Here is a 15,117-nt window from a genome sequence, read left to right on the forward strand (position 1 = left end):
TTCACTTACCCGGCTGTCTAGCCGCACAGCTCTGTGCCTCCACAATCATGGAGTTGGAGGCACAGAACCCGCCACAATTAAATTATGCACAATTATGCAGTTATCCATGGTCATGCCTTTTATGCGCAAATTTGCATGAACGCATAGTTGCATAATTCCACACGGTGTACCTAACCAGTTTCACTACCCTCCACTGGACTCTCTCCAATTTGTCCAAATCCTTCCTGTAGTCAGGGACCCAAAACTGGACAAACTGCTCCAGATGTGTCCTCACCAGTTGTGTATAGAGGGAAGTAATCACTTTCCTCAATCTGCTGGCAACACTCCTACTAATGCAGCCCATATGCCATTAGCTTTCTTCGCAACAAGGGTGCGCTGTTGGCTAGTATTCATCTCATTGTCCAGTGTAAACCCCAGGTCTTTTTTTGTAGATCTGCTGCTTACTCACTTTGTCCCCAGCCTGTAGTGGTGCCATGTTCTGTCCTAAGTGCAGGACTTTGCTCTTCTCCTTACTGAACTTCATGAGATTTCTTTTGGTCCAATCCTCCAATTTGTTGGGGTCTCTCTGAATTCTAGCCCTACTCTCCAGCATATCTAGTATACCACTCAGCTGGGTGTCATCCGCAAACTTGATGAGGGTGGATTCCATCCCAGCTTCCAGGTCATTGATGAAGATACTGAACTAAATCAGCCCCAGGACTGACTCTTGAGGCACTCCACTTGAGATCAGCTGACAACTAGACATTGAGCCATTGATTACTCCCCTTCAGGGGTGACGCGTAGGGGGTGCATGCAGATTCCTGTGCACCCCCTAAGCATGGCGGTGCACCCCGTACAAAAAGGTGCCGCTGATAGTGTTGGCGGCACCTGTGTGTGGTTGCTGCTGGCTACCCCACCGCTGACACCGCTGGTGGCATGTGCGGGCAGTCCACGATCCCCGCTGGCTGCTGCTGACACTGCGGGCAGCACCTGTGAGTGGTCGCCGACCCCTGGTCAGCGCTTGCCACCCCCGCAGCCCCTGCCAGCACTGTTGGCATCTGCGGGAGGTCTGTGCTTACCGCCACTGTGCTCCCGCCGCCGCCAACACAGCTGTGCCCCCCCAGCTGCCAGAGGGAATGTGTCGTTCATGCTACCCTTTAAGCCCAATGATCCAGCTGGTTTTCTATCCACCTTGAAGTCCATCTCTCCAATCCGTAGTTCCTTAGCTTGCTTGCAAATATGTTGTGGAAGACTGTATCAGAAGGCTTGCTGAAGTAAGGGTATATCATGTCAGTTGCTCTTCCTGCATCCACAGAGCCAGTCATCTTATCATAGAAGGCAGCCAGGTTGGTCAGGCATGACTTGCCCCTGGTGAATCCAGGCTGACTGTTCCTAAACACCTTCTTCTCCTTTAAGTGCTTAGAGATGGGTTCCCTGAGAACCTACTCCATGATTTTTCCAGGGACTGAGGTGAGGCATGCTCAGATTTGAAACAATATGTTGCACATATCATCCACTTCATCTCCACCCACAACAGCTTCGCTTTCAAAAATTGACACTTCTTCTAAGCCATTCTAAACTATGGGCACAGCTATGGGCTCAAAGATGGCTCCTCAATGTGCCAACCTCTTCATGGAGGAAGAATTTCTAGGAAACTGCACCACCAACCTTGCCCCATACCTGTGTTACAGAGATGATATTTTCATCATCTGAACTAAATGCTTGGATTCACTTACTGACTTCCACCACAGGTTTAACAACTATCACCCCTCAATCAAATTCTCTCTGGAATGCTCCTACACTAATATTGACTTTCTAGATACCACAATCCACATCTGGGATGGCACCTACAAACTACTCCTTATATATAAAAAAACCCAAGGACCACCATTCCTATGCCTACAAGACCAACAGTCATCCCAGGCACACCAAAAAGGCTGTAATCTACAGTCAGACCCTCAGGTACCACCACAAATGCCCTGAGGGGAACACTTGTGATGTTCACCTGCAGTCTAAAATCTTCCTTTATAAAACAAGGACACTCCAGCACAGAAATAAACTATACAACTGAAAGAGCTAGCCAAATACCTCACTTGAACCCAAAGCAAACCCTCCTGTGATTGCACACCTCTGGTGGTCACCTACCACCTCACACAAGAACCAATTAAACAACTACAGCCTATATTCGACACAAATCACACCTTTAGATAAATATTTCCCTCCCCTCCTAGCTTTCAAACAACCCCCTAACCTTACCCAGCTCATCATCAGAAGCAAACTCCGCACTGCTCAACAGACACCAAGTGGGGCACAGCATTGCTCTATCAAGAAATGTTTAACTTGTCAATACATCTCCACTGCTACAATAATCAACACCCCACATAATGAAACCATCAGAATCCATGGATCCTACACATGCCTTTTCCAAAATGTGATGTATCTGATCCAATACACCACATGCCCTTGTGGCAACTATATGGATGAAACTAAACAGGAACTATGCACCAGAATGAGCTTTCACACCAAAAAATCTAATGGGCAGACACACACACACACCATTAGGAGTACATTTTTTCACACAACAGACACTCTTTCTCTGACCTTACTTTTCTCATGCTCAAGGGAAATCTACCTAATACCTTTAAAATGGGAAGTGAGGAACAAAAATTTGTAAGCTGGATAAACACTACAGTCCAAGGATTTAACACTGATATTGGCTTTAAGTCACATTATATCCACCTGATTCCTAAATTCTTCCCACACAAGAAAAGTGATAATGACCATCATTCCTTTTGACAGACCTTGATATCCCAGTATTCAGCTTCATTTCTTCTGCTAATTGTTTGTTTGCTGCTCCTGGGAATTTATTTTCCCCTTCTTCCAAATGTTTTTATTTTTGCTGTACTAACTTGTCTCCTCAGACCTGAAGAAGAATGACTTGATACTCAAAAGCTTGCCTAACTCTATCCCAACCACATAGTTGGGCCAATAAAAGTTATCACCCTAAGAAATCATTGCCTCTTGTTATATTTTAACATTTAAAAATGAAATGTCAAACTATTATGAATTTTTCCCTTGTTGAAATTATTTACCAAACTTAGTCTGAATTCAGAATACTTTCAATCCAAAGGTGCAATTTTCAGTAAAAAAAACCCCTACTTGACTGAAAATTTTCATTTGGCTTTGGAGAGTTCACCTCTTTCTAGCAAACAGAGAAAAATCACCGCAATACATCAATTAATGGGAAGACAGTAGATGAGAAGAGAATGTGGGCCTCCACACCTTTTAACCAAGTACTTTGTTGCAACAGAAATCACCACATCAAGCCTTAGCCAACATGTCTCTCAATTCTGACCCTGTTGCTCCCACATTAATTGGCTTACTTTTAATATAAATAGATAACCAAGATACATTTTGGAGCCAATAGTTATCTTGGCCATAGTTGTGGCATTTCTGTCAGCTGTGTAGCTCTTAAGGCTTTGAACTCAGAGATTTTTAAATCAAACAACTTTAATATTAGCTGGGAAAAAAACCTATCGTTCTTTCCTGTGGTTTTCAGAAGCCAGTAAAAACATACCTTGCAGTAAATGCAGCCACAAGCTTAGTAAAGTCATAGTAAACAGATGCAAAGTAAGAGTAAAACTTTTAACTTTGTCTGAAAGTCAGACTACTGGGATTCTACATCCAATTTTGTGGCCTTCATTCTTATTTACGCTATGAGCCCTTTTAACTGCTTTGGCATCACAGAGGGGTTTCAAAGTATCAGTAAATCACATTTATACTCACTGGGTGCATCTACACAAGACATTTACTGCAGAGTTGACTAATTATTTCCACAGTAAAGGTCTCGTATCTACATGTGTAGCCCTATTGGGCCACAGGAAACTAATTAACTCTGCAGCAGGGTAGAACTTGTAAATACAAGTACTAAAAGGGTAGGACAAGTACTACGCTGCTGCAGAGTTTTTTCATACACAGCAACACACATGTAGATGCTGACCTGGCTGGCTGGGGCACAAGGGTGCTTCAGTCTGGGGCTAGGTGGCAGGCAGCTCCCACACCAAAGCACACTTGTGCCCCAGTCAGCCTCTCCGCAACATGCTGAGCCAGGTCAGAACAGCCGTGGGCTGGCAGGCTGACTTAGTGGGGTCCTCTGCCAGATGGGGCTACTCCAACCTGGCTCAACATGCTGCAGTCCCAGGTGCATGTTTAAACAGTGGGCCTGGGAGCAATAAACTCCAGTGCAACATGTGCCAGAGTTTACTGCTGTGTGCTAATAGCACATGTAGATGCACCCACTTTAAAGCCTCCTTTATACTGCCACACTGGAGGAAAAGGTCCCCAGTATTAAAGAGAAGTTAAGGCTCATAAGTTGAGGAAAATAATGTAATTACTCAGTGCCTCAGGTTTCCTGTGAGTTACATGTAACAATAATTATTATCCATTTTTTCTAACAGCAAGCCTAACACCACTGCTGAGAGTAAAGCACAAATTGCATCTAAATTAGAAGAACTAGAATAGATTTGGACAAACTGAAGGAAGTGCAAGCAGCTGCATGAGAAAGACCATTGGAAAAGGAACATGGATGGGAAAAGTCAGTAAGGAAAGATACAGGTTTTATAACTTGCCTATGCTTACACTGCATGAGGAAAAGAAGGTAAAGGGGGAAAGAAGGCATTCAGGGACCAAAGAAAATGAGAACACAAATACACCATGAGGGAAGTTTCAAATGAGTTAACAGTAAGTGGATAATATGATTCTACTTTTGACAATCCAGGCAGTGGGGGATTGGAATATTAGGGAACAGAGGTGGGATCAGAGGAGGAAGGCCAAAGAAGCTGAAGAATCATTTTTTTCTCTCCAATACCTATGTTCTTGTTGATAACTGTAAGCTGCCCACACAAAGTGACAAATCACTGCTGCCGTGATGAATATCGTATTCAGAGTTCTACCACCTACCTTCATGCATCTGTTGTTTTATTTAAATCAAGAACAAAGAAATCCTAGAATCTTAGCTTCAATTGAAACTGCAAGGTTCCTGTGGATCACCAATAGCTACTGAGCCACCAATGCCTGGATTTGGCTGTCCTTAGCATTCAAAGAAATGCAAGGGGATTGCTGTGGCCAAGCTTTCACGTTTATCTGTCTTGCATAATATAAAAAGGTAATTTAAACAAGGGAAGTGCTTTATTGGCTTCCTAAGAAACAATTCATCTGAAGAAATTCACTTTGTGGTCAGTGTACCAAATTCAGATAGCAAGGAAGTTGTAGCCTTGTGGTTTGGTACTCTTGAGAGACCTTGGTAAATGTAAATGAAGGTGCTTAAAAACAACCATTTTCTCTACAATATAATCTAGGCATGGATATCCATTGCTGAATTCATCCTTATATATCTCATGCTCAGGAAAAAAGCATAACAAGTACTTAACATGGTTTGTGGCCACATGGTAGTGCTAACTTAAAGTATGGTCCAGCTATTACTTATTGTATTATCAGTTCACAACATACTTCTATCTGCTGTGGTTTTCTTTTGCCACCACTTCTGACTCTACTAACCTTCCCCCTCCCCTACCTCTCTCCTGCATGCCAAATTCCACTCTTTTTCCAGCTCCTCTTGCTATATATCGTCGATGCCAAGAAGGGATCACAGCTAGAAACTTCATATGCACTCTCAACTGCTGCTGGCTCTCCCCCCCGCCCCAGAGTAGGTAAAGGATTGAGATTCAGGGGTGATAACTGCAAGACAAGGGTGGTTCTTATTTGTTATTGAATGGTTTTATATAGATGTCATTGGTACCTTCCTTGGACATAGAGGTGATGTGTTTCAGGCACATCTACATTGCAGTCTGTTGAGAAGCTGGGTAAATTAGCCCAAGCAGAGCTTTTTATTGCTGTGTCTGAACCGCCTGCAGTAGTTGGGCTTGCTTAGGAACCCCCTCAGTATCCGTACACTACTCTGCAGACTGTAGTGTAGCCATACCCTTGAATGACCTTAGCTTTGAAGTTCCAAAATGTCCACAGGGGTGAGGGAGAAGGAAATTGGAAAGAGAAAATCTTCTAGAAGCAAGAAAAAGTTAACTTGAATTTATAGTCTTCTCACATTTTTTCCTGGTCATAATTGCCATTTTTAAGTCAAAGCTCAGTGAATTATAACCCCTTCCTCTAAAGGACTTACAACTTCTCTTTCTCTTGCTGTTCTTTGAAGATTTTATTTGTCTCTAACGCGACCCGCTTTTGATGCATTAACTCCTGACGCTCCAGTTCATGAAGGCGCTCCTCTCTCTGCCGCTCTTCTTCGGTCATGAAAAGCTCTTTTCCCTGCAATCAATCCATTAAAACAAAATCACAAAAATTATAGTGCTCTTAGCTCCCCTAACAAATCATTCTGAAGCTGCTGGGGCAGTTGTATACTTGTATAGCTTCCTCCCATTGTTTCTTCAGTCTAGGATCCATATTCTGTTTTTCAAAGGTGGGTAGGCTTCTTGAGGGCAAGTAGGTCAAGGGAGCCACTTGACCCTAGGACCTTAGGCTTTCCAGATCACACTGGAGTCTTTGAGACACAGGAAGAGGCCTTATTCTACTACAGCTTATTCCTCTGAAGCAGCACAGAACAGTAGGGCTGTGCGAAGTTTCAGGTGTTGATTCAATTAGGAGGAGATTCGGTCCAATTTGGCGGCCAAATCTTCAAATCCGAATTGGATCAGGAGACCAATAAAAAAGTCTGAATTGATTCGGAAAAGATTCAGAGATCTTCAGAGATTCGGGCAGTCCCTGCTCACCACCACAGGGAGCTGGACCTGGACTCCATGCTGGTAAGTAGGAGGTGGTTGGGGAGGGGGGAGAGGGGAAGGGATCATGGGGGGACCCCGCCAGGCCCCATCCCCTGCCTGCTCTCCCAGCCCCCCTGACCACTGCCCACTCTCCCAGAGACAGTAGGGGATGGGGGCTCATGGCAAAGCCCCCCACATAGCATGGGGTAGTGGGGGGTAGCAGGAATAGCCCCCCCAGCCTGGCAGGAGCCGGTGAGTTGGGGTTTTTTGTTTTTTTTAAAAAACCAGGAGGTGGGGCCAGGTGGGGCAGCCATGAGGGGTGGAGTGGGGCAGTGGAGTGCAGTGGAGATTGCGCCCCCGCCTGGCATGAGCCGGTAAGTGGGGGCTTTTGTTTTTTTTTTTAAACAGCTGGGATGCTGGGGCTAGGAGAGCGGATGGGGGCTCATGACACAGCCCCCACACAGCACGGAGCAGTGGGGATCGCCTCCCTGCCTGGCAGCAGCCAGTGAATGCTGGACTTCTTTTTTTTATAAAGAGCCAGGAGGTTGGGGCCCGGCGGGCCAGCCATTGACAGGGCTGGGAGAGCAGGTTGGGGTGGGGCCTGTTTGATTTGGATATTCGGCCAATTCGGCGGTGGCCGAATCTCCAAATCAGATTCAGTCAAATCAATTTGGGACAGCGGTTCGAATCACTGAATTGAATCACTACCCCTGAATTGGCTGAATCCGAATCTGAAGTGAATACTAGCTGCTTTGCGCAGGCCTACAAAACAGCTGTAAGTGAACTAGAAAATTCAGTCCATAGGAGTCTGAATCTTCTCTCCAGTGGACCAGTTCAATATGACTGATTTCACTGTAGATATTTCTGATTTATACCAATGAAAGAAGAATCAGAGTGACTGATAACAGTTGGCTGACATAGGTACAATTGACTGCAGAACTTGACCCAGTGTCTTGCCACTACCTCAATTCAGAGTTTTAGCTATTGTCTCTGCCTGCAAACCTAGATTAAGATTATAGATATGATTTGCAGACAGGAGTGCAGCTCCCAGTTGTAACCCAGAACAATTTCTGCAAAGTATCCTGAGTTACAACATTATCCCAGACCAAACAGAAGTTCACTGTTGGTTTCAGGGGGAAGGGAATCTAGCTTTAGGCTGGGAGCATGCAGCCAGGTTCTCATACCAATGGCCATGGCTCTGTACCAGTTCTGGCTGTTTTCAGAATGGGAGGGGGAAAGGCAACAGAGGGAGCTCATTCTTGGGGCTTCCCAGCTGGGGCTGAAGGGTGGGATGGGTGAATTGGACCTCGCCCCCCACCTTGGTTGTGGGCGGGGCTCCAATACAACCGCCCCACCATCCAGGGGGACTGAAAACTCCCGAGACTGAACTCCCTCTGCTCTTTCCTCCTTCCCATTCTGAAAACAGTGACAGGCTGGGAGGCAGTGCAGACACAACTTAGAGAAGATGTTACATTTTGAAACATCTTTAGCCAATACCTCATGCAATGAGGGATCAGATTTTCACCTGACTGGCCATTTTTTAAGCTGTCTGCAGCTGTGCACTTGTGTTTGGTCACAGCTAAGGGCTATTTTCTGTGTCCAGATCAGGTGAAAATTGTCACTTCTGTCTGTACCCTAAAGACCCACTGACTTCACAGAAAGACTCATTGTCTTCAATAGATTTTAGGTTAAAGACTCAACAAATGGAATATGAACTATCCTGAAACAAAGACTGCTTTACTAATTCTTACCTACAGGATCTGTTTAATACTTTTGGATAAACCTTCTGTTCTGATAGACTTATTACTTACAGCTCCTGCTACTACAGAGATAGTCAGTGTACGACTGCTTTTTAACACTCTCACAGCCTGCAAAAGAAAGTTAAAAAAAAATCAATTTGATATATAAAGATAACAGACACAGAATAAGTAGAAGGGTTTTTGTATTCATAGTTTCAAGTCCTAGAAGAGCCATTAGATCATTTAGTCTGACTTCTTGTATATCACAGACCAGGGTACTTCATCCAGTTATCCCTATACTGAGCCCAAAAGTTCTGTTTGACAGATATGAAGACATCAAGATAGCGGGAAGTGATGGATTCTCCCTTTTTTCCAATGGTTAATCACTATATTTCTGCCTTATTGCTAATTTGTATTTGTCTAGCTTTACCTTATAACTATTTGTTTTCGTTCAGACTTTCTCTCCTGAATTAGAGTCCTTTTGTACCCAGTACTTTCTTACTTTAGCCCTATTAATGTAATTATTACAATCAAGTCACATATCCATCTTCTTTTTGCTAAGCTAAACAGTTTCATCTCCTCTCTCTTTCTTGAAGAGTGAGTGGAAGGTGAGTGAGGCTTGGATTTTCAAAGAGATCTGGTTAGAGTCAATGGGAGTTCAGTGTCTACATCTTTTATGCAGCATTCATTCATACAGCCATCCCTTGCTAAATGGCATCTACAGGGCATGCACGCTTTGGGGGTTGGCAGTGTAAGGCAGAGTGTACGCTTTAATGTTAGAGACTTTCTATACACAAAATACATTTGAATTAAATTAAAACAAAATTATTTTCCCTACCTCTTTGTGATCCACTTTTGAAAAATCCACTCCATTTACTTCAACAATCTGATCACCAACCTAAAAGAAACAATTAAAAATAATGAATGACACTCACTTCATTCTTTTACTATTTGGCATGGTATTTTTGGCTTCTGAAAAAGTTCATAAGAAATAATTGCAAAACAAGATCTTCCTGCAAGATCTTATCTGGAGCAGAATATGCTCACCTCTAATCCCACTTCTGCAGAAAGAGATCCTGGCTTAACATTGCTAATAAAGATGCCTGGTTTTTGTGTTGGACCACTGGAAATGCTGAAATTAACAGAAAAAACAAGCAGCGTCATAAGATAACACAATACAAGGAAAATGCCATACTTGTTGGAGTGCTCTTCATCTCTAATTTAGGCAAACCCTCCTACTTGTTTCCTGTGTTACTTAATAATTGAGGAAAACATGATGGGAGAAGATCCACAGCGAAGTCAGTGAGGCTGTACCAATAATACCAGCCAAGGATTTGGCCCACTGGATTTAATGTCATCATCACTAAAATATAGAACGTACTCTGTTTAAGCACATAGCTTTTGAACTGAAAAAAAATGCTATATGCTTATGGTTTGGAGTGGTGTTGCAGCCATGGTGGCCCCGGAAATATATGAGGCAGGGATTTTTTTGTGATAACTTTTATTGGACCCACTCTATAGTTGAGAGAGGTGTTAGACAGTTACATTACAGCTAATTTACAGCTGGTCCAATACAAGATATCATAAAAAAAAGCCTTGCCACATGCTTATGGAGGGATTCACATATCCAGCTTTAATGTAAACAATGCTCATTAAGTACAGAATGCTTTAAGTGCTGTGGAACTGAATAGCTCCTCTCCTTTTCAAGGTCTGTTTTGCAGGATAAGGAGCCTTCACAATGATAACTACTTTAATAAAAAATTATTATTAATAAAAACATTTTGAACTAGATCCTTAGGAGATTGTACCTTCGCAGAAGTCAATGAAGCTACAATGATCTACAACAGCAAGGGAACTGGCTCTTGGATTACACTAAACTAAAAATGTAAACAGCATATTGATTATATGCTCATATTATATGCTTTTCATTCAATGCTCATGCTTTTACTAATCCATATATATGAAACACCAATATATATGTATCTATATACTAGTGGTGTTTCATTTAAATCATGGGAAAATGTGCATTTGGGGTTACTTTTTTTAATTGAAAATTAGGGATTTTTTTAAATCAGATAAAACCTAGATCCCTGGAGAGAGTTGCTTCAAACAGTGCCTGTACTAATCCGATCACAGGTTGTTACCTGCCTATCCAATGGCTGGTCTATACATAAAGATTCACTAAAAAAAATGACTTCAATTTAAATTCACTTTGTGGAGAAAATGAGGAGTTTCTGTATTATCATGTTACTTATTTTACCAACTGACCATTGTATTGTTTCATACCTGGTCTCAAGGACTTAATTTCTCTTTAGAGACACCCCTAAAGAGACAGGGTGTGCCGCCTGAAGGTCTGCCTCCAAATAGGATAGCTATTAAGGATTATCAGCAAATCAGTCGTCCTGGCTCTAGCAAGACCCAGCCACACTTGTAATACATTTTTTTATTATTTTGATGCTAAAAGCTCAACTGCAAGAATTCACCATGTAGGCATCTACACTGACATCTCACTTGTGTTTAAATAGCACAATGACAAAGATAGGGGAATAATTTAGTAACAAATATTATCTTGTATTAGGAAAATACATTTTCTGATAACACACAAATGTAAATATTAGTAATGACTGCCTTGGATTTCCTCACTCCAAATTTACTCACGCTTCCTGCAAAGCATATTAAGTCTACCTACCTGCATCCCATACCCTTCGTACCAATCAAACTAATGAAGACTTTCTTCTCTTTACTGTCTCTTCCTCCAGATGAAATGAGCCCTGCCATGCTGCCTTTTCCTTCCTGCATCAAAAGAAAAAAAGGTCATGAGTGAAATCTTTACTGTAGTTAAGCCACTGCTGACTGAAACAACACAGAATTACACTCCATGGCTAAGTATAGACAGTCAAAAAGACCGAGGCTGAATCTATTCAATCTCTGTAGGTTAGTCTAAACTGTCTACATTGAACCAATAAGCAAGTGAATAGACATTCACTTTTGATTCTGGAAATACAGCCACATGCCTGCAGTGGCCCAGGCTGGAAGCCAGGGGGTGCAAGAGCATGCCTCCCTGCTCTCCTGGAGCAGGCAGCTTGGGCCAAGGTGAGCCTGCCCTGTGAGGAGTGGTTTGCAGTGGAGGTGCAAAGCATCCTGGGATGCTGGGTGACTGTGCGTTAACTTGAATCTGGAGGGGCTCTGGGACAGAAGTTCAATAAACCAATTTAACCTAAATCAGTTAAGTCTGATAATGCATCCATCCAGGTTTATCTAAAACTAGTTTTGGCCATTTTTGAAGCAGTTAATGTCCACTGAACTTCAGTTGTTACAGATTTGAACCAGTTTCCAATCACTTATACTGGTTTATGTGTAATTTCTGTCCCTAGCTTATATGTTTAAAGGTGATGTCATCTGGTTCCAATATAAAAGTGGAACAAGTACAGCTAACTTCAGAACAGCTGAGCCAGAACTGAATTTAGCCCTTTATTATTGGAAGGATCATCAAAAGGATTGAGCCACATCTCATGAAAGAAGTGGAGAAGAGTTGAAGCAAGGACAGAAGAAAAACAAATCAGATATTGATCTCCTGACAAAAAAATTACTTAAAAGTATTTGGAAAATGCTTACCTTTTTTTTTAAAACCAATTCTTTCCTCTGTAATCCCAGCCTAATAGGGCTGCACATGTAGATGCAGGATGTTAACTTAGGAGCCAATTAGTCTACTCTGCAGTAAATGTCTTGTGTAGAAGTGCTCAGTAAGTATAAATGCTGCTTTGAAACCCCTCTGTGATGCTAGAGAGGTTAAAAGTCATTCACACTCACTTTTAAACTTTAACTGAACAGCCTGGCTACACCAAGTAACCTGTTAAAAAAGTTACTTTTAGCAATATAAAAGAGCTTGCTGAATTATCAAATCTAAGCAAAAGAACCAATTTTTATTTTCACGAGTAAAAGTCATTTACTTTCTATAACACATTTTTGTTTCTAAATAGTCTAGAGTTTTGTTTCTAAATATTCTAGAGGTAACTATTTCTTCTGGGTTACATACAGTCTTCATATATAAAGGGCTTAGTCTGTCCCTCTGTGTGTCTGCCTTAATGCTCTGGGAGCATTCTGATTGGTTGTCTTGGCAACCAATCGCTATGCTTACTGAAACAACCAATCAGAGTGCTCCACACAGACAGACACATGGCGGAGCTCCACCATGACTGTGGGGATAGAGAGGATGGAGTGGGCCTACTCCCTGGAGGCAGTGGCGGCGCAGGTGGTGGTGGCACAGCACTGGCCTTGTCCACCCCTCCATCCCTTCCATCATCTAGCAAACTGCCTGTCAAGAATGATGGTGGGGATGGAGTGCCACCATGATGGTAGGGACAGAGCGGGGGGGAGGGGAGTCCAGTGCCATGCCTCCACCACCCTGCACCGCCACCACCTCCAATGAGCAGGGCTGGGGGCAGGGAGGTCGAGGCCACCACTTAGAGGCAGCAGTGGCGTGGGGGTGCTGGCAAAGAGGGGGCGGAGGGGATGGTGGGGAAAGCTTCCCCGCCTGCTCCTGGGAGGCGGCAGTGCTGTGGGGTGCTAGGTGGCGGCACTCCATCCCGGCCTAACCCCCTCCCCCAGCATTCTTGGTGAGCAGTTTGCTAGTTCATACATATTGTACCGTACAAATAGAAGCAATCATTCCTATAAGCACAGGGGAAGATGTGATTTCAGTTTCTCTAAGCGTTTTCCTTGAAGGTTCATTACTAAAATATAAGGTGCCTCACCCCAGCATCTGACACAAACTGATCCACATATTGCCACTTAAGAGGTTCATCTGCAGAGCTGGAAGTAAAAATAAAATATTTATATTTAATAGGGAAAACATCTTTAAAATGCCTTGAGAATCTGATATTAAACCTGACCTCCAAATAACCTCCTATTTTAAACTTACATATAAATAATACTCATAAAAATTTATATTGTTTTAAAGTTAGGTACTAAGATATCCAAAATGATACCAGGCAAGCATGTAGTTAATTACAACAGTAAAGCTGGTCAGTCAAAAAAGGAACATAAACCATTTCTGGGAAAAGTTTTGCTTGTTTTTTGAAAAAAACTTTTGAAAGCCAAAAATCTTTATCAGTTCACACCCTTATACCTGTTTTACCCACCCAAGTATACAACAGGAAAATTCTCATGAAACATTTTAATTTTATTTCTATTGAGATTCAACATTTTGATAAAAATGAGCATAGATCAATAATCAAAATTTGAAAAATTTCAATAACTGCCCCCTCTGAAAAAATAGTAAAAGTTGATATCCCTGCAAAGGCAGTGGAACTCTTTGTTAAATGAATTTATTGATATCATTTATAAGAGTCCCAGATAAACTCCACAGATAATTCAGAAACACACCAGCTCACTTCAGACTGGAAATGAAAAGGTAGATATCAATTTAGTCATCTGTAAAGTAGATGTTTATAAACTTTCCAAGTGTATTAATGGAGGTTGCTAGAGAATTATTTAGAGATTGTAGAGGGTACCTGGAAACATACAATTTAATTTGTACGGATATGAATTTAGAAGACAGACTGCCTGTGTTTACCTTTTGACAGGTATCATGCCGACATCTGCAAAAATAAAAAATGTAAGTCAGATACCACTTTCCACAGACCATCAATTAGCTACGTGGCACTTTGCTATGGTTTTTACACTGACAGTACATGCATTTTGTGTTACTTACGTCTTACTTTTATGGACACAATTTTCTTTGTGCGGATAAGATTTATTACTTCCTCATGAGTGCATGAAGAGATGGAGTACCCATTTATCCGAACTATCTCATCTCCAACCTTAGACAAAAGAGGTATAAGGAAAAATTATTATACACAGTGTTTTAAAAGCAATCGATTAAAAAAAGCTAAGCACCACTGTTACCTGGCAAGCCTTTTGTGCATGGGTTGTATAAAGGGAAAAGAAAACAGTTTTGAATGGTTTACAGAACATCTTAAATACTTCTAGGACCTTGACAAAGTCTACAGTGAGATTTATTTATTGACTTGAATGGTATATAACATTCAGACAACAACGCTAACCATTCTAAAATATTAGCTAATGGAGGAGGTGCAGATATAGCTGTATGGATCAGACTTATTTTATTATATGGACCATATGTGGTAGAGGTGTCAGTGTTTGAACTCAGTTCATCAGGGTTTTTTGGAGTTTCATTTGTTTGTTTTTTGTTTTGTTTTTTAAATCAGCCCAGGGTTAAATTCATTTTCACCACATTTTCATGAAGCTGATTACAAATACCTTCTTTGCTATTTTAATGGGTGGGAAACCAAACTTGATCAGACAAGTTTGCTAGATTACAGATAGAAGGACAATAGATTCTTTCAAAGGACTCTAGCCCAGTTTTGAATATAATACTCTTTTATCAATTACGATTGTTAGACAGTGTTTATTTGCATAATAAGCCTAGTTCACTGCTACTGTAAACACTCTTGATTTCCCAGGCCATCTATATTACTTAAGATAACTGCACACTGAAAAGCTGCCAGTCAAACACACACATGAAACCATGCCACAATCACAACACACTTCTCCTTCCACAGTTTCAGTTTCATAGTTTCTAGGGTCGGAAGGGACCTGAGCAGATC

The 15,117-nt window shown here is 42.0% G+C and overlaps 1 protein-coding gene across 3 annotated transcripts in view; it reads right to left on the reverse strand.

Annotated features, from left to right (window-relative positions):
• Positions 1 to 15,117, reverse strand: part of USH1C (USH1 protein network component harmonin) — a 111,456-nt gene that overhangs the window by 59,794 nt on the left and 36,545 nt on the right. For all 3 annotated transcript variants that reach the window (XM_019519671.1, XM_019519669.1, XM_019519670.1), the window contains exons 5-12: positions 14,202 to 14,310; positions 14,064 to 14,088; positions 13,243 to 13,300; positions 11,178 to 11,281; positions 9,536 to 9,620; positions 9,327 to 9,386; positions 8,561 to 8,617; positions 6,155 to 6,297 (exon numbers count right to left, since the gene is read on the reverse strand). In XM_019519671.1, coding sequence (XP_019375216.1) covers positions 6,155 to 6,297; positions 8,561 to 8,617; positions 9,327 to 9,386; positions 9,536 to 9,620; positions 11,178 to 11,281; positions 13,243 to 13,300; positions 14,064 to 14,088; positions 14,202 to 14,310 — 641 coding nt within the window. The remainder of the gene's footprint in view (positions 1 to 6,154; positions 6,298 to 8,560; positions 8,618 to 9,326; positions 9,387 to 9,535; positions 9,621 to 11,177; positions 11,282 to 13,242; positions 13,301 to 14,063; positions 14,089 to 14,201; positions 14,311 to 15,117) is intronic.

This window comes from Gavialis gangeticus, unplaced genomic scaffold, assembly GCF_001723915.1.
Source record: "Gavialis gangeticus isolate Ggan-Ray unplaced genomic scaffold, GavGan_comp1, whole genome shotgun sequence".
Classification (NCBI taxonomy): Eukaryota; Metazoa; Chordata; order Crocodylia; family Gavialidae; genus Gavialis; species Gavialis gangeticus.